Source organism: Cnephaeus nilssonii (genome assembly GCF_951640355.1).
Source record: "Cnephaeus nilssonii genome assembly, chromosome: 6".
Taxonomy (NCBI): domain Eukaryota; kingdom Metazoa; phylum Chordata; class Mammalia; order Chiroptera; family Vespertilionidae; genus Cnephaeus; species Cnephaeus nilssonii.
In genome coordinates this window covers 65,472,360-65,496,211 of record NC_137077.1, presented here as the reverse complement: position 1 = coordinate 65,496,211, position 23,852 = coordinate 65,472,360, and the positions used below count along the sequence as shown (strand labels likewise).

Here is a 23,852-nt window from a genome sequence, read left to right as displayed (position 1 = left end):
CCTCCATTACCTCTTAGCACTTAAACTCTGCAACAGATTGTGGGTCCCATTTTATAGATAGGAAACTGAGCATCAGCAAAGGTAAGCAGCTTGCCTAAAGTCACCTTTGTAACAGACAGTGTTGGAATTTGAACCCAGGTTGTATTTAATATCAAAGTTAGTTGTTAATTGCCTAAGTAGATTGTAAACTCTCAGATGGCAGACCATCTACTAATTACATATGTAGAGCCAAATGTGATGACCTGGAAAATAAGGGGGCACCCTGCACTTAATGATGATGCAAATAATTGTCAAAACTGCTTTAATTTCCCTTTCAAGGTTGTTAAAACTTTGAAAGTTCCTTCTTGCCTGAACTTCATTTCTAGAGTATTAAGGTGATAAATCAAATGCATGTTAACCTGATGTGTTGGCATAATATAGGATATCATCTTAAAAGACGTCAGAAAGCTGACTAGTATAGTCAAACAGCAACAATCACAAAGTAAAAGATATATTTAATTAACTGGAGACTGTGAGCAATCGCTTTTTCACTTTGTTCTTCTGTCGGGCAAAAGCCACAAACCATCCGTTGGTGCAGGTTTCCAAAACTGAGAAAATCTATTGTAAACTCTCAGATCTTACAGATAGGCTGTGGTGCTATTATGACTTCAAGAAGAGCGTTTGGTATTAACCCATGGGTTGCCTGCACTCTTGTGATAAGGTTGATTTTATTTCCAAAATGAATACTATCATTTTGAACTCTAAACACTCTGGAAATTCCTATATCAAAAGATATTTTAATAGCCATGCAAGAGAATTTTTTAAAGAAAATATTGCTTTCATTATATGTATATATGAGTTTCTCCCTCTTCCTGTAACATTAAAAAAAACTGAAAGAAAAGGAAGAATTAATTTTGGTTCAGGAATGTAGCTACACTTAATCTTTTCCTCTGAGAACAGAAAAGTTGGATTGACATCAAGCCAGTTTACGGAATTCTAGGACTTCCAAATACTGGTAGATTCACTGAAATCTGGCAGATGAATATGGCAGCACTTTGCATTGGGCATTCCAGGTCTATCTGAAACTCAGGAACACAAAGATATCTTAAATTTATGGCTAATGATAAATCTTGACGTATTGTTTGAGATTACATTATTGATTTATGGTTTTCAACAGTTCTTATAGTTTACTAGAGGCCTGGTGCCTGAAATTTGTGCAGGGGGGGAGGGAAGGGGTAGGTCCCTCAGCCTGGCCTGCGCCCTCTCACAATCTGGGACCACTTGCTTCTTACTGCTTGCCTGCTCGCTGCTCCTTAGCACTGCTGCGGAGGCAGGAGAGGCTCCCGCCACCGCCGCTGCGCTCACCAGCTGTGAGCCTGGCTTCTGGCTAAGTGGTACTCCCCCTGTGGGAGTGCACTGACCACCAGGGGGCAGCTCCTTCATTGAGCATCTGCCCCCTGGTGGTCAGTGTGCATCATAGCGACTGGTTGTTCTGGTCGTTCCGCCATAACGGTCCCTTGGGCTTTTATTATTTATATAGATAATACTTCACTGGTTACCATGTATGAGAGTGTTGAGTGGAAAAACCAGAAAGGCTATACTGCACACCTATGTTACCTCTAGCCATCGGCATAAATTGCATAAGTTAAGTAGGGTTTTCTAATTACATACAACTTATAAGTCCAGAAGATTACAGACATATAACTAGATTTCCAAATAGCATTTTAAAAATCTCCCTATTTATATATATTTATATATGAAATTAGCATCCTGGATGGAGGTATCTAATTTGTTTCTAATAAAATATTGAAAACTTTGTTTTTAATACAGCAGAGTTTTCATTGGGCTTAGCTTGAGATGTCTGAAAACTAACTTTGCTGCATGCATAGCAATAGTGGACAGCTGCCAGCAAAGGGCTTTATCACAGCATAAATGGGGTTTTAAGTGTTTGTTTCCAGTGCAGGTTCTCGCAGCCCAGGCACTTCCCAGTCTCATTGTTCCTTTGTTCTAGCGGATGTACAAAGGATTGACTGTTTTGTTTTCTGGCTCAGAGAGATTAGATAAAGTCTGCATTTTTGAACTTCACCCTCTAGGCACGGAACCTTAAAATTCATTTTCTGGAGCTCCTATTTTGCAGATCATGTATGTTTAGATTATACTGAACATAACATCATTTTCTTTGGCCTTTATTTGACTCAGTTGTAGACATCGATGACGGTACAGTATTGATCTCATTAGAACTATCCCTGGAAAGCAGCTGTCCCTCTCATCCTTGTCCTTAAAATGCCTCTTCAGCAAAAATGTGTCCTGTTGGTTGGCTATGACAAGGCTGTTCTTGAGTTTCGCTGGCTATTAGAATCTTATGATAGTGAAATACCATCCTTGCCAGACAATACGAAAACTTTCTGTGAGGGGTAATTATGTTCTTTGCTTTTATTATGATGTCCTTAATTATAGACTATTATCTAAGATAGAAATAATATTGCCAGGAATAAAAAAAAAAACAAAAAACTGTTTTCCTCCAGAGCTTTTAAATGTGAACCACCTTGGGAACTTTTTTTTTATCTTAAGGGTTAGAAAGTTAGTTCATGGGAATAAATTGGTAAGATTTTTCTCAAGGTTAGTTTTTATGAAGACAGCAATTAAGGCTTTTATCACTTTGGTTTAAAAAATTGTATTCCACTTTTGCCTGCATTTTATCAGTTTTTTAGAGGAATTTTTTTTTAAGAAGAGCTCACATTTGTTCTTATTTATTTACTAGGGGCCCAGTGCACAAATTCGTGCACCTTGAAAGGAACTGTGGGCCGCGAGGCTGCAGTGGGCACAGGGGTTGGTCTCGGCCCATCCTCTGTGCCCCTGCCCAGCCCCTCCCACCAAGGCCACCGGCCCCCTGTCTGCCAGCAGCCCCGCTCCCACGTTATAATGACCGGTTGTTTGGTTGTTTGGTTGTTCTGCTGTTCAGTCTGTTTGCATATTAGGGTTTTATATATATAGACTTTTTATTAATCCTCACCTGAAGATAGTTTTCCATTGATTTTTAGAGAGAGTTGGAGGGAGAGAGAGACACAGAAACATCGATGTGAGAGAAACGCATCGATTGGTTGCCTTTGCACATGCTCCAACCAGGGCCAGAGCCTGTAACCGAGGTACATGCCCTTGACTGGAATTGAACCTGGGACCCTTCAGCCTGCAGGCTGACACTCTTTCTTCTAAGCCAAACCTGCTAGGGCCAGAGGAATTTTATTTATGACCAAGTAGACAGAGTAAATTTATATCTGAGTGCCCATTGTATGTCAGGTAAAATCTTCTCTGTATTTTGTTACTCCTGAAAGCCCCAAGAATGTAGGTACTATAATTATATTCCCCAGACAGATGGGAGAAGGGAGGCTTAGACAGACGAAGTAACTTGCCCAAAGTCTTATGACCGATACATAATGAAACTGAGATTTGAACTGAGTTCCTTCTGACTCCAAAGCCCACGCTCTCTGCTACTACAGCCTCCTGCTTCTATGACAAGATCTTCTCCTGATTATAGGAGTAATAATAGTACTAACTAACACTGAACACTTACTATGTACAGATACTGTTTTTAGTGCTCCGGATAAAATACTCAATTTAACCTTCATAGCAATTCTACTATAATGATAGTGTTATCATCAGCATTGCCTAGGTGAGACAGCTGAGGCACAGGGAGGCTCAGGAATTGCCCGGAGCACACAGCTACAGAGCAGGGGAGCCGGGTGCAAGCCCAGGTCATCGGGTTCTAGAGCCTACACTCTCAGGTGAACCTGTGCTGGGCTGGGGTGTAAACTACACAACCTTGTCCTCCAAGCTCAGCCCTGCTTTTTTGGCTCTTAAAGTTACTGCTGCCTCAGCTTACTTGTCAGCTTACATGTACATTATTGTTTTTTTGTTTTGTTTTTTAATATATTTTATTGATTTTTTACAGAGAGGAAGAGAGAGGGATAGAGAGTTAGAAACATCGATGAGAGAGAAACATCGATCAGCTGCCTCCTGCACACCCTCTACTGGGGATGTGCCCGCAACCAAGGTACATGCCCTTGACCGGAATCAAACCTGGGACCCTTGCGTCCGCAGGCCGACGCTCTATCCACTGAGCCAAACCGGTTTCGGCATACATGTATATTATTATTAATTGATGATGTTATAAAATGTTGTGTGGCTTATTTAATTTTTGCAGTATGATGTGCTCATATAAATCATAGCCAAAAACATAAAGACATTATATAGATCACAGGCTGAATTTAGTCTATGTATGGTGTCTCTAGGTTACCCATAGATAGTCTTATGAACTCTCTGGTCATAAATGCCTTTTGAATACAGAGTAAGGTTAGCTTGTACCTGTTTGTATTAATATTAGTGTCACAAACAAGCACCATTTAAAAATCTATACTGTTCTAAGAACATTGTAGAATTCCTGCAGTCATTTTGTGAGAACACTATAATTTGCCAAGAGGTAGACAAGAACTGAGATCTCTATAGCCATGCCACTAAAATATCTGACCTGACTATTGAAATTTAGTCTTCCCTATCTTAATCCCACTTCCTAGACCAAGAAGCATGTGGAATTTCTGAAAATTACTCATATGTGAATGTCTCTCAGTGTTTCTACTCCCAGCATTCAGAGTAGGGAGCGTCTTGTTTCTCAAAATGGTCTCTCTGCCCACTAAACACTGTTGACTTAGTTGCTAACCTGGAGACATGCTGTTCATCCTATTTCGAGTTCCATAGCAAAGATTCGATTCACGGGAAATGGGACTTCGCAAACTGACCCAGGCTTTGAGAGTTGAAGCTAAGTGAACAGCTGGGTGCAGGACAACCCATTTCCACCTGCTCTGGGGGCCTCAGTAGCTCCAAAATGTCCCCGAATTCAGGTTTTGAAAATGTAGTGACACAGGAAATCCCGCTGTTGGGAGAATTCATTTCGGTGAGTAAACCTAGCCTAGGCTCATAACCATGTCTGTATCTTTTGTGGGTTTCTGATATCTGAAAACAACCAGAAGTTATCTATACTTAGCCATGAAAACCCACAGCCTTAAAAAGAAAAATTTCAGTACAGATTTCACAATTATTTCTTAATGTCTGTATTTTCTGTTGATTTTCATAATTTATCCAGGCCTAGCCTGGATGTTTGTCAATGTTTGAAAAGTGCTGAACTTGCAGACCAAAGACAATATCACCTTGCTTGGAATTCCAAACTCACAGTTGTCTCAACCAAATAGTTTTATTAGAAAAAGGAGTTTATATGACTAGTATAAACTAGTGGGTTTCTTTTTTGAATTAAATGGTAAGTTCGGAAGTGGAGTAAAATGCTGATTTGTTCATGGGCAGCAAGCAGATGCTTCAACTTTTTAAGAACAATGAGTCTGGATTATAGCAAAGTAAGCACGTTTTGCAGGAGTCTTCAAGCCACCTTCTCTTTCTTGGTTTTTGCCTTGCAGACCCTTTGCCTCCTGCTAGGTTTGAGATCAGTAAAGAGAAGACTACTTCAACCAACCTGCACGTTGGGTGGACTCCTTCTTCCGGAAGAGTCACCTGGTATGAGGTGCAGTTATTTGATGGTCACCAAAAGGTGCAGGAGGCCCAAATTCAGGAAAGTACTTCATGGAATGAATATGCATTTTCTAACCTTACTGCTGGTAGTAAATACAATATTGCCATCACAGCTGTTTCTGGAAGTAAACGGTCCTCTACAATTCACATCAATGGATCAACAGGTAAGATTACAGGTAGTTGGGTATTTAATAGTCTGTGCTCCTTTGACATTATATTAAGTTCAAGAAATGGAAGTAAGAATGCTCCCACATCAAAGATATGTACACAATACATACATACATACAACATACATCGATGGTGTGTGATAGAGTGGAAAGACTAGACTGAAAATAAGGAGGTGTGGCTGTGCTGCTAGCTTGCTGGGTTATTTTGAACACATTATGGCATTTCTCTGGCTCTAGAGTTTTCTCCAAAATAAGTAAATGTTTCCTAATGGCCCTTCTAACTCAAATCTCAGACAGCAACGTTTCCTGAGTTTGTGCCGTAAAAGGAATTTGTTAACTGCTTTCCTCCTTTGTGTATTCTTCTCGTCACATCAAGTCATGTTGTTTTCTAAAGCCCTTCATGCTTGGAACAAGCCTTTGCTTGCACCCAGACACCCTAAGATCAATGACATCTCACCATCTCCTTCCACAAGGGGCTGTCTTTCTTATCATTCACTCTCCCCTCGTTTTCTCTCCTGCTTTATTGCTCTCTTTCCATTTTTCCTCTCCCACCGTTCTTTACTTTTTCTTTTTCCCTTTACTGCGATGCCACATCATACTTCATTGGCAAAAACTACAGAATCACTGTATTAAGTTAGAGAGACAAACAGGTAAACTATGATGTAGCTTTAGGCTGCGAACTTTGAAAAGAGTATGAATCTAGGTTCTGGTGAAATTTCAAAAGTGCTGTTTTCATTACTTATCACACAGGTTAGATGTACAGAGAAACATAAATGAATGTGCAATTTTGAGTTAAATGTGTCTATGTCTTCTACAAGGAAGTTATGAATGACACTTTGCAAATGCATTTATCCCATCAGTGCCATCCCCGGTGAAAGATGTTGGTATTTCAGCGAAAACGAATTCTCTCCTGATTTCCTGGTCCCATGGCTCTGGGAATGTGGAAAGATACCAGCTGATACTAATGGATAAAGGGATCCTAGTTCATAACGTCGTTGTGGACAAATATGCTACTTCCTACACTTTTCATGGACTGACATCTGGCCACCTCTACAACCTCACCATTGTAACTGAGGCCGCGGGGCTGCAAAACCGAAGGTGGAAACTGGCCAGGACAAGTAAGTGCCCCAGCTAGCTGAACAAGAATGATGTGCAAATCAAGGAAAGGTTTAATAAACAAGGCTTATTAATGACTTGAATAATGATAACATAGGACAATTTGAAATTCATATGTCATAGAAGGCCCTTATATGTCTCCACTTTTCTAATTAGAAAAACAGGGGTTCCCTTTATTCTAAAGTTTAGACTAGCCCTTGGCAGCATTCTGAAGTAGCAAGGTTAATTACTGATAGAGTCCCAGCTTCTCATTTCAGTATGCCAGTCTCCCTTCTCTTAAACAGGATTCCATTGCCCTTGTGACTTCACTCACCGTCAACCAGGGTACTTTTCTCACCACTACGTGGGGACCCACTCCTGTGAAACAGCCATTTCCCCAAAGTTCTGCCCAACAAAGCATGCCCTGAGACCCAGAACTCCAGGACCTGTCTCACAGCCTAATATAGCCCGAGAAACTGATCTGTGCTGTTTTAATGAATAATTCACATACACACTAATTCATTCATTCAATATTTATTGGGTGTAAACTGTATGTTAGGTGTTGAGGATATAACAACACCCAAAAGAGACAGAATCTTTGCCCTCATGGAACTTATATTTTAGTAGATTCTGATGCTTCTGGTGGGTCTAACATGTTAATAAATACACTCTTTTGGAAAATTATCTAATTTTAACATAAACTCAAATATGTAGTGCCTTAAAAATGATTCTAGCGATGAGAGTTTCTGAAACTTTCAGAGGCTTATGGAAATGGACTTGGATACCAGTACATTTACATATACCTTTCACATCACATCTCAGATATATATAGACATCCCAACAAAGATATACCATATACCTTAAGAATTATTCATGTATATCAAGAGCAAATTACACTTCTAACTGATCTCTGCAAAATCATTCTTTTAGTGAAGTGTTGTTAATTTATATTATGCCATTAATGAAGCCCCAAAATACAGCATGAGCAAGAGGTAGAAAAAATATTCACCAAAATATCTCTCCTTTGTGATCATTTTCCATTGACGAAATAATGACACAACTTTTTTTATTTTTTTTGGAGGAGGAGTAGAAGGAGGACAAGATAAAATTTTAATTTCGGGATCAGTGAGTCATTGACACAATGCTTAAGCTTTAATTTTATCATCCTTTAAAATGAAAAATAAAGTATTTTTAGCACACAAAATTTTGTTATAGCCCATCAGTTGACCCATCTATTATGTGCTTGCTATTATTAGATACATAAAGAGGGGAAGAAATTAGGCAGATGACGACCTATCTGAGAATTTTGACCAAGCCCTCATTTACTGATAGGACCCCGAGGCTCAGTGAGAGGCAGAGCTGCCCAGGGCTGCCCAGTCAACTCGACTCAGTCTGAGCCAGAATTCAAATTTCTGCTGCCACGTTTGTGCTCTTTCCACTAGCCATATAGCCATTCTTTGGTTTTGCAGTATTATTTTTGCCTCATGAAGATGTCCTTTTCTTCTGTGCAGGGAGTGTGGCTTGTCAAGATTAAAATTCAGGTCAAAATTTGGCCACAAGACTGGTAAGATATCTTAGTTAAAGTCACTTTTCTTTTCTTCCTAATTAGCCCCCATGGAAGTCTCAAATCTGAAGGTGACAAGTGATGGCACTTTGACCTCTCTAAAAGTCAAGTGGCAGAGACCTCCTGGAAATGTGGATTCCTACAACATTACGCTGTCTCACCAAGGGACCACCCAAGAATCCAGAATATTAGCACCCCAGGTTACAGAAACGCAATTTAAAGGCTTAACCCCTGGACGACTTTATCAGGTTACCATCAGCTGTGTCTCTGGTGAATTGTCTGCTCAGAAGATGGCAGTGGGCAGAACAGGTGAGGCTGGACCCCAGAATATTCCTTGGTTGCCCAAATCAGTCTTTGATCCATCTTAGAAGAGGAGAAGGGATACTCCTTCCCTAACCTGGGAAGTATGGCCTACATGACTGAGGGTGTCTGTGGTCAGGCCCCACACACAGAGTAAAGCAGAGGGTTAATTGCATTTACCTGAGTTATTTAAGCAAATGTGTTTGGATTGATTCCTGCATGATTTACATAACTGGCTCTGCCCTGTGCTATTTCACACCACACCACTTAAGTAGCAAAAATGCATTAGCATTGATACTAATAAATGAAATATTTCTAATCAGCATTTATAGTAAAAGGCAGTTAGCACTTAACCATATTTTTACTAAATTATTTTATTAATTTAAGTCACCAAACGTTTATCCAGTGCCTTCGATCTGTAAATTATTATAGCATGAGCTTTGGGATTTGTTAAAACGGCAGGGTTCAGCAAACTATATCCTTCAGCCAAATACAGCCTATAACCTGTTTTTGTATAGCCCCACGCTGAGTGGTTATTACATTTTTAAGGGTTTACAAAAAAAACACAGAAAGAAAAATATGAGACAAAGACCATAATGGTCCGCAAAGCCTGACCCCCTTGCTCTTAAGGAAGTTACGTTCTAATCACACAAATGTGGAACATACCCACACAAAATAAAAATACTGCCGTACATTTTAACAATGGTAATTGTATTGAGATTTCCATGCGTCAGGCACTGACTTTATGCCATTATTTCATACAGTTCTCACAACAAAACCACAAGAAAGGTCCCATTATTATCACAGTTTTACAGATTACTTGTCCATAGTCATCAGCCAGCGAATAGTGTGGCTGGAATTGAAACCAGCCTGTCTGATTCCAGAGTCCATTCTCTGTGCTGTTAGAGATCCCAAGTAAAAACCATATGTCCAGAGAGACAAGAGAACAAACATTTCTTTCAGAAGAGCTGTAAAGACTTCCTGGAGAGCCCTAACCGGTTTGGCTCAGTGGATAGAGCGTCGGCCTGCGGACTGAAAGGTCTCAGGTTCGATTCCGGTCACGGGCATGTACCTTGGTTGCGGGCACATCCCCAGTAAGAGGTGTGCAGGAGGCGGCTGATGGATGTTTCTCTCTCATCGATGTTTCTGACTCTCTGTTCCTCTCTGTAAAAAATCAATAAAATATATTAAAAAGAGAGAGAGAGAGAGAGAGAAACAAGGGAGGGGGATTTGAGGTGGGAGGGATGACATAAGCAAAGGCAGCAGAGTCCAGGAGACTGACACGCTGCAGAGCAAGCTGCTGGAGGCCAGCATTGGAGAGAGTGGGGCAGGAGGCAGTGTGGCTGCGGGAGTGGCCAGAAGACTGGAAGGATAGGGAGGCTTATTGTGGTAGAGAACAGCAAATGCCACACCAAGGACTTGATTTATTCTGCAGTTAATGGAGAGACCTTGAATGTTTTTGAGCAAAGGAATAAAATCAGAGCTGTATTGCAAGATTAGTGTTTTTCGACTGGAAAAGAAAGGAATGTTTTATGACCACAACATGCAGTCTTTTCCAAAAAATGCCACATCCATCAATGTCACGGTCATTAGATGCAACATCAATATTGTCTCTAGAACTGGTGTGCAAACAGCGTTCATATCAGTAGGGTATTAATTAACAGTGTTACAGAAGATCGCATTACGGATATACTACTAAAGTGAGTCAGGCATACATTTCTTGAGTGTCAAATGTCTTCATAGTGAGGAAAGAACACTCATTTGCAATCCACGAACATCAGGTGGGGATAGAAATGTTTTGAATTGCAGATATTAGGTCTCTTATCTCCTGTCGCCCATGAAGAGTGAATAAGTATCCTTATTTTTGGTTTTGAGTATCTCCTTTTTGACATCATTTCACCATTTAGTTCCAGAGAAAGTTGGGAACCTGGAGGCAAACAGCAATGGTTCTGTGAGGTCCCTAGTAGTGAGCTGGTCGCCCCCTGCTGGAGACTGGGAGCAGTATCGTGTCCTGCTCTTCAATGACTCGTTGGTGCTGCTCAACATCACCGTGGGAAAGGAAGAAACACATTATGTCATAGATGACATAGGGCTCATACCAGGAAGACAGTATGAGGTAGAAGTCATTGTTGAGAGTGGAAATCTGAAGAACTCTAAGCGTTGCCAAGGCAGGACAGGTAAGCAATTATGAAGGTGTTAATGACTGATGTAATCTTAATTTGGTCCCTTTACCAAGTAACCCAGGTAGCTGTCAATGTCATTTTCTGAATTTTAGATATTATATATTTGCAGACTGAAATAAGGTTACTAATTTTGTCAAATAAGAACATTAGAAATCCCTTCCACCAATAACACCATTACTTTTATACAGTCATGAGCCGCATAACATTTTGGTCAGTGACTGACAGTGGTCTCATAAGATTATAATGAAGCTAAAAAGTCCTATGACCGAGTGGTGTCATAAACATCGTAACATCACAGCTCAATGCATTACTCACATGTTTGCAGTAATGCTGGTGTAAACAAACCTGCTCTGCTAGTCATGTAAAAGCATAGCATATACAGTTATGTGCAGCACATGCTACTTGATGATAAAAGACTATATTACTGATGTGTATATTTACTAGACTATGTTACTGACCTGTATATTTACTATACTGTTACCGATTTGTATATTTATATATTCATTGCATATGTGAACATTATTTTAGAGTGCACTCTTTCTACTTATTTAAAAAGAAAAAGGTTGCTGTAAAACAGTATGTCATGTTACAGCAGAAGCAGCCTCAAACATCTCATGTTTACTGCACTATTTGTTTTGTGCTTAATTTAATCTTGTGTTTGTTTTGTTCATCATGACTCCTAAGTGTATAAAATCCACTGCCAATGTTGCCAGTAAGAGGCCACATTGAGAGATTGACCTGGAAATGAAATTGAAGTGATTAAGGACTACGAAGGTGGAAAATCAGTGATGGTTATTGCTCATCAGTCAGGCATGTCCCATTCCACTATAGCTATGATATTGAAGAACAATAAGGTGATGGAAGCTGTTAAAGGATCTGCTCCATTGAAAGAAGCAAGACTAACAAAATTTGAGAAGGGCCTGTATCAGACATGGAGAAACTTCTAATGATCTGGATTGAAGACCAGACACAGAAGCATGTCTTTTTTAGCACCACGACAATCACGGCCAAAGGAAGACGTCTGTTTGCAGCGTTGGGAGGAAAGGCTGTACCCGACTATGATGTTGAATTTCCTGCTAGCTCTGTGTGATTTAAATGACTCAAGAATCATTATTCATTACATAATGTGAACGTAACTGGTGAGTCTGAGAGTGCCAATGTGAAGGTAGGAACATCTTTGGGAACGCTAGATAAGCTGATTGTGGAGGAAAATTACGTTCCAAACCAAATATTCAATAAAAATGAAACCTCCCTATTCTGGAAACAGATATCTAAAAGGACTTTTATCCATAAGGAAGCCAAGTCTATGCCAGGTTTCAAGGCTTTTAAGGACTATTATTCTTCCTTGGGAGCAAAGTTGCAGGCTACAAATTGAAAACCCTTTGTGATCTGGCACAGTGAGAGTCACGGGACCTTCAAATATGCCAATAAGCACGCACTGCCAGTTTACATCCTCTTCCGGAATGCCTTCCTGAATGGCTATGGTTGGAGAATAACATACATTTCAAGATTTTGCTTCTTGTTGGTAATGCTCCTGGATATCTTCCTTTTCTTGGTGATCTTCATCCCACATCAACACTACCTCTTTGATCCAACGAATGGACCAAGGAGTCATAGGAGCTTTGAAGGTCCTGGGGAGGATTTCCCCCCCAGGCTACTGCTGTAGCTGAGGAAGACACTGAGAAAACACTGATGCAATTCTTGAAGGATTCAACATCTGTGACTTCATCAAGATGCTTCGGCTTGGGGTGATATCACCAAGGAGTGTATGAATGGCATCTGAAAGATGAAATTCAAGAGGTTTGTCCCGACTTCAAAGGATTTGCCAAGGGGGAGGAGGTTGCAAAAATCAACAAAGCTGTGATTGAGATGGCAATCAACTTTAACCTGGGAGTGGAGGAGGGTGACATTGAGCTCCCAGAGGTGCTTCCTGAGGAAGTGACTAATGAGGAGTTACTGGAACTGGAGCAGGAACACATGGATGAAGAAGGAGTAAGAGAAAAGGAAACCAGGAGAAAGAGAACCCCCAGGTAAATTCACATCGAATGGTTTCACAGAAGCCTTGCCAACCTCAACAAGCTCTTAAAAAGTTTGAAAGCATGGACCCCAACACCGAAAAGTTTTCATTAATAGAGAGGAATGTTCATGGTACATTGTCTGCTTGCAAGCAAATCTGTGATGAAAAAAAAAAGAAACAAATCAAGCAAATTACCATGTACATACTTCTGAAAAGAGGGACACTTCTTCAAGTAGAGACTCAGGCTGGTCCTTCAAGAGGGATTCTAGAAGAAGGCATTGTTATCCTGGGAGATGACAGAAAATGTCTTTGGTGGACAGAAAATTCACAGCATAATTTTGCACATTTGATTATGTCTTATGGATTAGCACTTTACTCTTAACAATGTCTCTCCTAGAAGTTTTAATAATAAAAAGTGGAAGAAATTTCAGTTATTTGGATAATTGGAGTCTTTAATCAGATATTATTATTATTATTATTATTATTATTAGTTACCAGCTATATTATTATTACTCTCCCTTTCATGAACACATCAGTGTTCCTCCCTTAGAAATGAAGGGAAAAATCACTTTGTCTTCCCAAGCTAGGGAGGCAACAGACACTCCTAAACCTCCCAAAGTACTCTGTGGTTTTGTGGATGACAAGATCGAATTAAATATTTTCAAATCATAGAATTCGTATGAAGACATAAGCACTCATAAAGCATTATGTGGCCAAAAATAAGAGACCCCGTATTTTCCAATAGATTATTTTGAATCCTTATTTCTGTTTGTTTTATTAAAAAATATCTTGTGATGAGTTTTTATTTTTTCTTAATGTTCATAAGCATTCGGAAAAGAAATGCTGAGTTGGAATACTTCTGTGGATGGGAGAAAACAGCTCTGAAGAATATGTGAGTGTTTCTGAGTCAGTCAGTGACCCAGGTCTCCATTGCTTTTCCTCAGTCCCCATGGCTGTCCTCCAGCTTCGTGTCAAACACGCCAACGAAACCTCACTGGGCGTCATGTGGCAGGCCCCTGCTGCGGAATGGGAAAAATACATCATTTCACTCGCGGACAGAAACCTCTTGCTCATCCACAAGTCACTCCCCAAAGATGCCAGAGAATTCACTTTCACTGACCTGGTGCCTGGACGAAAATACATAGCTACTGTCACCAGTATAAGTGGAGACTTAAAAAATTCATCTTCAACGAAAGGAAGAACAGGTAATATTCTTTATAAACTTTAGGCTTTAGAAGTCTCCTGTCTGCTGAACTGTTTAACACTCAACTTATAAATGTTCACTAAATGCCTTTTATGTGCTGGGAATTGACTTATGGATCCTTTCTGGGTTTTGTTGTTTTGTTTTTACTAATTTCAGCTCTTGTCTTTAATAGTTCCGTGTTTTGTTTTACTGTGAGTTTATTTTGCTAAAATTAAAACAGAGCAGAGAACAACCTTTCCAAGGAGTTTTGCTGCAAAGGAGAGCCGAGAAATAGGGCAGCATCTGAAAGAGAAAGTATATTTGGAAGGAGGATTATTTTTTAATGATAGAATAAATGACAACATATTTTAAAAGAAAGAGGAATGGTAGGAATGGTGAGGCTATCCAGAGAGAGGGAAGAATTGTTGTCATTATTCTATGAAAAAGCAAGGAGTATTGAGATCTGTAGCACCAGTGAACGAATTGGCTTTGGAAAGGACACGAGTAGTAAAACTTGAGAGTCCAATGGGAGAGAGTATATGGGTGCAGATACAGCAAATAGATAGATGTAGTGGTAGCATTTATCTTTTGATAACTCTCATTTTCTAAGTGAAATAGGAAGCAAGGTCATCATCAAAGATATCCCTTTCCAATTTATGTCCTGTATTTTATTTCTCTCTCATTTTTTAACCCCACAAAAAAAATGTAATTATTGTATCCTTGGATTGACCCACCAATTTACCAATTTTTTCTTCATCTTTTCCTCCTGTATCTTAAATTCCATCTTGTATTACATTTTTTTATCTTAGAGAACATCCTTCAAATTTCTTTACTGAATTGTTTACTGACAAACTCTCTACATTTTTGTTTTTTTGGGTATGTCTTTATATAATTCTCAACTTTGAAAAATATTTTCCCTGGGTTATAATTTTGTTGAAAGTTATTTTCTCTCAGTACATTGAAGATATTAATTGAGTCTTTCTGAAATTTATTGTTGACATTAAAAAGTTAGCTGTCAATCTAATTTTTATTTCTCTATGTGTAATCTGTTTTCTATGATTGCTTTTAAGATCTGCTCTTTGCCTTGGATGTTCTGCTGTTTCACAGTAATGATCTAAGTACAGACTTCTTTTTGTTTATCCTTGCTTAAGATTATTGGGATTTCTGTATTTGCAGATTAGTATCTTTCATCAATCCTGGAAATTCTCATCTATTAACTCTCTAATATTGCTCTTGCCTCTTCTCCATTCCCCCTCTGTGTCTCCTACTGGTATTCTAGAATATTTTATATATATATATATATATATATATATATATATATATATATATATATATGTGTGTGTATGTATATATATACAAACATATACATGTATGTATCCTACCTAATAATAGACAAATATGCAAATTGACCGTACCTTCGCTATGCCCACGATTGGCCAGGAGGCGCGGGGGGCGGGACTCGGGGTGGCCGGGGTGGCCAATTGGGCCAGCGGGACGCTGAGCTCGTGTCACCAGCGGCGGCACGAGCTCAACGTCTGCGCCATGGCTGTGCTGCGGCACAGAAGGGGCCTCTGGGGCAGCGAGCTCACGTCCCGCGGCAGACCATCAAAAGCGGGGGAGCTGGGTGCCTGTCCGCTCCGGCACCAGGCCTTTCAGAAGCCTTCGCCACGCCGGAGGCTTCTGAAAGGCCTGGTGCACCAGCGGAGAGGCACCCAGCTCCCCCGTGATCGAAAGCAAAAGCGTGTAGGGGACCCTACACGTGCATGATTTAATCATGCACTGGGCCTCTAGTATGTATATACATATACATATATATATACACTATATATATGTGTGTGTATATATATATATAACATGTGTGTGTGTGTGTGTGTGTGTATATATATATATATATATATATATATATATATATATATATATATACATAGTCTGGTTAATTTCCTCAGTTCTTTGTTTTAGTTCTTTCTGTGTTTCTTTCTAAACTATTCTTAAGTCTACCCATTAAGTTTTAATAATTGATATGTTTTTCAGTTTTAAACATTTTCTTTGATTCTCTTTAGTCATATTTCCATTCTCTTCCTTTATTGCTATAAGCTTATTAACACTTTTCATTTTACATTTTATATCTGATAATTATTTGAAATCTTCAGTAGTGCATTTCTGTTGCCTATTGGGTTTGCTGCCTTTTGCTCATGGCACTTTACTTCCTTAAATAATTGTGACTTTTTTACTATAAACTCACATACTTTAGGATTTTATTCTGTGGGAACTCTTTGATGCCTTGTTTGAAAGTGGGTTTCAAAAAGAACTTTCTTTTCATTTGATTCTTTCAGGTACACAGGACTACTATCAACCCAGACCTATTTTAATCTAAATTGTTACCTTGAGATCTTTTGATCATCCAGGTCTTATGAATTAAGTTGCAAGTTTACTGAAGCTGTCTTGAGGTTATGAATTCTCAGAGGAAATTTTTTCTTTTCCATCCACTGTTAAAGAGGTTGGGGTGATATGGGGAGTAAAAATGGAATATTTATTTCATTTACAGTTAGAATACAACATTTCAGGATTCTAATGTTACAAGGTTCCTCAGCTGGGAAAGTCCTACACTTTGCCTCCTATTTTGTAGATCCCGAAAAGCTATAAATTCAAAGCTTAAATGTATGTTTAAAAGATGACTTCAGGATGAAAGTCTACTTCAGTTATCCAGTTACCTCTTTATGACTTACTTTTAGGTCTCTGAGAATTTCTTACCTTCTTGACAACTCATTTATGCATTTACATATTTGTGTTTTATTCACTACATGTAGTTGTGTTGATGGGGAGGGGGGCATCATCATCCTATCAGAAATGGAAGTCCAAGACATTGTTTTAGAGTTAGGATCATTTTAATTATTCCTTCCGCTTACAGTGCTGGATCATATGGTAAGTATATGTTTAACTTTGTAAGCAACTGTTTTCCAATGTCGTAAAATTTTACAGCCCCACCAACAATGTATGAGATTTCCAGTTCCTCCTTATCCTCAGCAGGTTTTTTGTTGTTGTTGTTGTTGTTGTTGTTGTTATATGTAGTGGTATTTCATGTTTTCAATTTGCCTTTCCCTAATAACTAATGGTTTTGAGCATCTTTTCATACACTTATTTACCATCCATTTATCTTCTTTGGGGAAGAAGATATTTTCAAATATTTTGTCCATGTTTGTTTCTTATAATTGAGTTTTGAGAATTCTTTATTCCAGCTATAAGCCCTTAGTCAGAAATGTTCATTGAAATGTTCTTTCCCAGTCTGTGGTTTGTCTTTTCATTAATTTATTAGTATATTTTACAGAATATACACTTTTTATTTTCATGTCTAATTTATAAGGTTTTTTTCACAGGTAATGCTTTTGATATCATATCTAAGAAAGTTTTGCTTTGCTTAAGATAAAGTCACAAAGATTTTCTCCTAAAAGTTTTTATAGTTTTAGGTTTTAAATTTAGATATGTAATTTTTTTGAGTTAAATTTTATATGTGTGTGAGATATGGGTTGATGTTTAATTCTTTGCATATGAACATCTAATAATTCCAGCCCTATTTATTAAAAGACTATCCTTTTTCTACTTAATTGCCCTTGAATCTCTGTAAAAAATCAATTGACTATACATGTGTTATTCTATTTCTGGACTCTCAATTCTGTTCTATTTATCTATGTGTCTGTCCTTTTGCCAGTATCACACTGTCTTCATTACTGTCGCTTTCTAGTAAGTCTTGACATTAGATGATGTTAGTCCTCTATTCTTGTTCTTCTTTTTCAAAATTGTTTTGACATATTAATTCCTTTGCTTTACACATTAAATTTGGAATTAAAATTGAATCTTCTGATCATGTATATTAATGTTTTTTCTAGCTTTATTGAAAAATAATTGCCATACATTACTATAAGTTTATGGCATGTAGTGTGATGGATTGATTTGCATATACTATGAAGTATTTACCACAATAAGTTCAGCTAACATCCATCTTCTCTTGTAGATACAATATAAAGGAAAAATATATTCTCCTTGTGATGAGAACTCATAGAATTTACTCTCATCAAATTTCCTATATATTATATAGCAGTGTTAGCTATAGTCATCATATTGTACTTCCCTAGTGTTTATTTATCTTATAACTGGAAATTTGTACCTTTTGACCATCTTTGACCAAAATAATATTGTTTAATAAGTATGTTTGTATCTGAATCCAAAAAGTCAATGAATTCTGAGAAGAGTTGTGCCAGGGTCAATTGCTTTGATTATCATAATTCAAGGAAGAGGCACAGAGTAGACATATGTTGATTAAGTGCCAACTTCAAGATTTGTGTGAGAGATTTGTCAATGGATAGACTAGAAATCACAGTAGGTACCAATTAGGAAAAGGGCTCAGGTTCACAGGTTAGACAGATCAGGATTTGAACCCCAAATTATTTGCTAGCACTATAATATAGACTAAATTACTTATATCTTATGATCTTTGGTTTCCTCCTCAGTAAAGGGACTTAAAATGAACTTAATAGAGTTTGAGTATCACACAATACAATCTCTATAAAGCATAGAGCCTATAACTGGCACACAGCAGTTATTATTATTACATGACAATATAATTTAGGTTATTGTAACATTTTCATGTATACTAGTAAAAGTTCTCTTGAGAATGTGCCAGTAAAGAATTAACCGGTTTTCTAGACTACAACCTAATCATCAGGTTGAAGGGATTTCCCAATACCAGCCATAACAACCATCAGCTCAGGTAGATGGTGTGGCTTTCAGTTCTAATGGGATAAGGGCAGATATATATCACATTAAGTAAGCAATCTTCAAAAACAGCAGCCTTTCATTATTGAAAATTTTAAATCAAAACTGTTTAATAGGCATGGTGTCATCTCATCTTTGGATCCAAAATAATTTTGATTTCCCACATAGGCAGCTTTTTCATAATAGTGTAGTCTCTGTGGGGGAGTAGTTTGCCATATGCCACAGGAAATAGAGCTGAGAGTCTATAACAAATACATATATATATATATATATATATATATATATATATATATATACACACATCTTCAGGACTGTCTCCATATTTTACTTATTTTTATTACACTTCCTTAGGGTGACTAAGTATCATCTGTTTTTCCTCTCTCTGTCTACTGTTTTAGTGCCTGCCCAAGTGACTGGCTTGCATGTGGCCAACCAAGGGACAACCAGCAGCCTATTTACTAACTGGACCCAGGCAGTGGGAGACACAGAGTTCTACCAAGTCTTACTCATCCATGAAAACGTGGTCATCAAAAATGAAAGCGTCTCCAGTGAGACTAGCACATACAGCTTCCACTCCCTCAAATCTGGCAGTCTCTACTCCGTGGTGGTAACAACAGTGAGCGGAGGGATTTCTTCCCGACAAGTGGTGGTGGAAGGAAGGACAGGTAAGAAGAGCACCTGGACCTCCAGAGTTCCATTTTTAAAATGTTCCATAAACAGGTTAATTTCAGATCTTCCTAAAAGCCAAGTTTTGGTACCATCCAGAAGGTACATGTTGCTCTTCCAGGAATGGAAATGGGGGGCTGGCGGGATGAGGGTAGGAGACAATGAATTCTAAATTTTCTAAAATCTCCAATAAGTGACAGAACTCAGAAAAACCTTTGTGATGACATGATAGTCATTTGATGCCAAATCTCATCCATTATACATGATGAATTGATATTGACAGTTATATGAAAACTAGAGGCCCAGTGCACGATTTCATGCATGGGTAGGGTCCCTTGTTCTGACCAGCGATTGGAGCCAATTGGGGACATATCGCCCAGTCCCTATCAGGGCCGATCGGGCCCAGCTGGCCAGGGGGAGTGGGGAGGGACTGCGGGAGGTTGGCTGTGGGAGCTCACTGACCACCAGAGGGCAGCTTCTGCATTAAGCATCTGCCCCCTGGTGGTTAGTGCATGTCATAGCGACCGGTCGACCGGTCATTCTGCCAACTGGTCTTAACGGTCGCTTAAGCTTTTATATATGTAGATATTTAGCTGAAGTTAATTAACTGATGATGAAAACAGTCATGCAATTTGTATATACTATAGGACTTTATTCTGATAGCCATCAAGGGCAGTACTATTTACTGTACACTAATTTCTGATACAATACCACTGTTAATAATTTGCAAACTACTTCTAGCCAGGGAACTCCTGAAGGGCATCCACATCTTTTCCATTTTGTACACTTGGCAGATCATAAGCTCTCAGTGAATGTCTGTGGCACTCAGCCCCAGTTAAAATAAGCCAATGATTATGGTTGACACCAGAAAGACCATTCTCACCACAATAGCTCTTTCTGACCACAGCTGGTCCAATGGCCAGACTTGTTGATTCCAGGAGAGGATTCTAGGTTTGTTTGTTTTTGCCACTAGAGGGCAGGAAATACTTTGCAAAGAGAAAAAAAAACCACCTCGGGTTGTGTTAGTTATTAGACTCCCCAGGAATAAATAAATTCATCACAAGAAGATCAAAGCTATGCCCAAGCCTAAACTTTCTAGAAAAGCGATTGCATTCTTTACCGTTTTACTCAGTCATCATTATTGATGAGTTTGATTCAAACTCTTTCATTTGGATTGTTAGAATGTTTGTTCCCTTTCCTACATAGGGAACATCCTGACACATTTACATCAAAATACCTCCACTTAAAACACTTTATGAACAGCTACACCATAAAAATGCAGTAGGGCCCCGCCAGCCAGCCTGTTCGGCTCAGTGGTTGAGTGTTGACCCATGAACCAAGAGGTCATGGTTCAATTCCTGGTCAGGGCACATGCCAGGGTTGCAGGCTTACTAGCATCCAAAAGGCCTCCTTGCATTTTCATTTTGGTTTGCCTTCTGATGTGAGAGCACTCAGCTTCCAGAACACGTCTTAACCTCTTTCTTATAATCAGATTTGATCTCCTGAGTTCACACTGTTTTTTGTGACCATGATAAATGACTCAAACTTTTGATTGTGCTTTTCTTTTAAAAATATTCTCCCCCTTTTAAAATCCTAGTCCCTTCCAGTGTGAGTGGAGTAACGGTAAACAATTCTGGTCGCAATGACTACCTCGGCATATCCTGGCTGCCGGCTCCTGGAGAAGTGGATAACTATGTAGTGACCCTGTCTCATGGTGGCAAGGCGGTTCAGTCCCTCATTATCGCCAAGTCCGTCAGCGAATGCTCCTTCAGCTCCCTCACCCCTGGCCGCCTCTACGATGTGACCATAACTACAAGGAGTGGGAAGTATGAAAATCATTCCTTCAGCCAAGATCGGACCGGTAAGTCTATGAGAAGGTACAGGCTCGAAAAGAGCCAGCTTACTATGTGGCTCAGACATCTTAGATCTGCAGTATTTCTGTAATCCTGGGAGAAAGGGCCATTGAGGTCACTAAATTGTTACAGAGTCATCATATTTTGACCCAAGAAACACCTATGTGAGGAGAAATTACCGTCAGAGTAAGATGAACAATACTTTCATGGCTAGAATTCATATTATATTCAAACACAGTAACAGGTTTTTCTGTTTAGAGAGTACTTTTTGGTTGCTAGACTCTGGCTTTATATTTGTTAACTACCTTAACCCTTAAAAATTCTTTATTGAGGTAATAGTTGTTATCATTACTCCCATTTTATTTATTTTTTATTTTGTTGTTGTTAATCCTCACCCGAGGATATTTTTTCCCACTGATTTTTAGAGAGAGTGGAAGGGAGGGGGAGAAACAGAGAGAGAGAAACATCAATGTGAGAGAGACACATTGATTGGTTGCCTCCTGCACACGCCAGGGATGGAGCCTGCAACCGAGGTACATGCCCTTGACCGGAATCAAACCCGCGACCATTCAGTCCAAGGGCCGAAGCTCTACTACCTCTGAGCCAAACTGGATAGGGCTATTATTCCCATTTTAGAGATCAGGAAACCAAAATTAAGGTTAAGTAACTTAGCTACTGTTTAACTTGTTAACTAGCCAGTGCCTTTAAAATCCTAGATTTAAACCCAGTTTTGAATGACTCCAGAGCCTACTAAATTCTTTTTTCTTTTAAATTTAGATTCTTTATTATTTAAAGTATTATATATGTCTTTTTCCCCCCATTGATCCCTCCTTGACTGCTCTCACCACCCAGCACATGCCCTCAACCCCTACTGTCTGTGTCCATTGTTTATGCTTATATGCATGCATACAAGTCCTTTGGTTGATCTCTTACCCCACCCCAACCCCTACCCCCCGCCTTCCCTCTGAGGTTTGATGGTCTGTTCAATGCTTCTCTGTCTCTGGATCTATTTTGTTCATCAATTTATGTTGTTCATTATATTCCACAAATGAGAGAGATCATGTGATATTTATCTTTCTCTACTAAGTTTTTCATCCTGAAATCCTTCCTGAAATGTCTGTTGGTCAAGACCACTGTTCATCCTTTTTTACACTGGGTGAAAATGTGAACGTTTATAGTTCTGGGACCAGGAACAAAATTTTAGCAAAGGCAATGAATGCCAGGTTTCTGCTGTGCTGGAAAGAACTAAATTTAGACAGCTAGCATTTCCCCAATATACTTTTTTTTTTTAAAGAATAGTTTGTTGATTTTTAGAGAGGAAGGGAGAGGGAGAGATTGAGAAACGTCAATGTGAGAACACAGCATCGATTGGCTGCCTCCTGCAGGCCCCCTACTGGGAATTGAACCAGCAACATTTTGGTGCCGGGGCCGATGCCAACCAACTGAGCCACATGGGCCAGGGCCACAATATGATTTTGCTTCCTGGGGTTTACATCTGAGATTTCTGCTTAAGGTTGACATTAATATTTGTCAAATCTTTCCTGCTGAGCTATGAGTTGATATTTCCATTTTAAAATGTCAGTTTTTCTATGTGGATCTGGAACAATTACCAATATCCTATGACTTCACACATGGTCTGAATCTAGTAGGCACTCAAATGTTTGATGAATCAGAATTCACGTAGATCATGGATTTTCACCTGGTGCTCCATGTGTAGACTTTAGTAATGCAGTAATCCCAGAAATCGTCCCTGAAGTTGTTGGGGATAGGGAAGGTATGTACATTGGGGGGCGGGGGGGGGGGGAGTGCATGGTTTCTTTCAGATTCTCATAGTTTCTGTGACCTCAAAAAGGATCAAGAACCACTGATTCACATTGTTAGATCATGCTAGCTTTGAAAGTGTTCGCAGACCAATCTAATCCCATCTCAGTTGGAGATAAAGTCCCAGAGAGAAACTGGCTTCTCCATAGTCCCATGGTTGACCAGTAGTCAAGTTCAACCTGCCTCCAGCACTATTTCCATTACATCTTGCGATCCCTGAAAGCACTAGTCAGGGATATAGATTTATTCCCTACCCTCAAATGATTTAAAAATCTAAATATACTGATAATCACAATAATATCTTAAACCTGAAAAAGCAGATTTCCATTCACAAAGCAGCCTGACGTTAGTGTCTTATATTGATCAACTTGGAGCCTAAAAAATCACCAAAAATTAAAGGATATGCCAACCAACGACTAACTCCTTGCTTCCCCTCAGTATCAATTCATGAATGTTTCCTATGCATCTGACCTTTACATTGCAAGGCCTTTTGCTAAGATTGTTTTTAAACACACAAAAAATGATTCTTTTTTCAAAGCACCTTCTTGAAAAAAGAGGGTGCTGCACCAGCATGAACTTGGATTTGGTGCACGACTAATCAAGGCAAACCATTAACGCTGACAAATCAGTTCAACTGGAGAGTCATGTCTGAGCTACTGTCTTGTTGATTTGAGCTGATT

The 23,852-nt window shown here is 39.1% G+C and overlaps 1 protein-coding gene across 3 annotated transcripts in view; it reads left to right on the top strand.

The window, feature by feature from the left end:
• PTPRB (protein tyrosine phosphatase receptor type B) overlaps positions 1-23,852 on the top strand; it is a gene marked incomplete at its 5' end in the record, with an annotated part of 107,186 nt that overhangs the window by 30,953 nt on the left and 52,381 nt on the right. For all 3 annotated transcript variants that reach the window (XM_079773932.1, XM_079773933.1, XM_079773934.1), the window contains 7 exons: positions 5,442-5,717; positions 6,581-6,838; positions 8,425-8,688; positions 10,587-10,856; positions 13,824-14,084; positions 19,231-19,497; positions 21,096-21,359. In XM_079773932.1, coding sequence (XP_079630058.1) covers positions 5,442-5,717; positions 6,581-6,838; positions 8,425-8,688; positions 10,587-10,856; positions 13,824-14,084; positions 19,231-19,497; positions 21,096-21,359 — 1,860 coding nt within the window. The remainder of the gene's footprint in view (positions 1-5,441; positions 5,718-6,580; positions 6,839-8,424; positions 8,689-10,586; positions 10,857-13,823; positions 14,085-19,230; positions 19,498-21,095; positions 21,360-23,852) is intronic.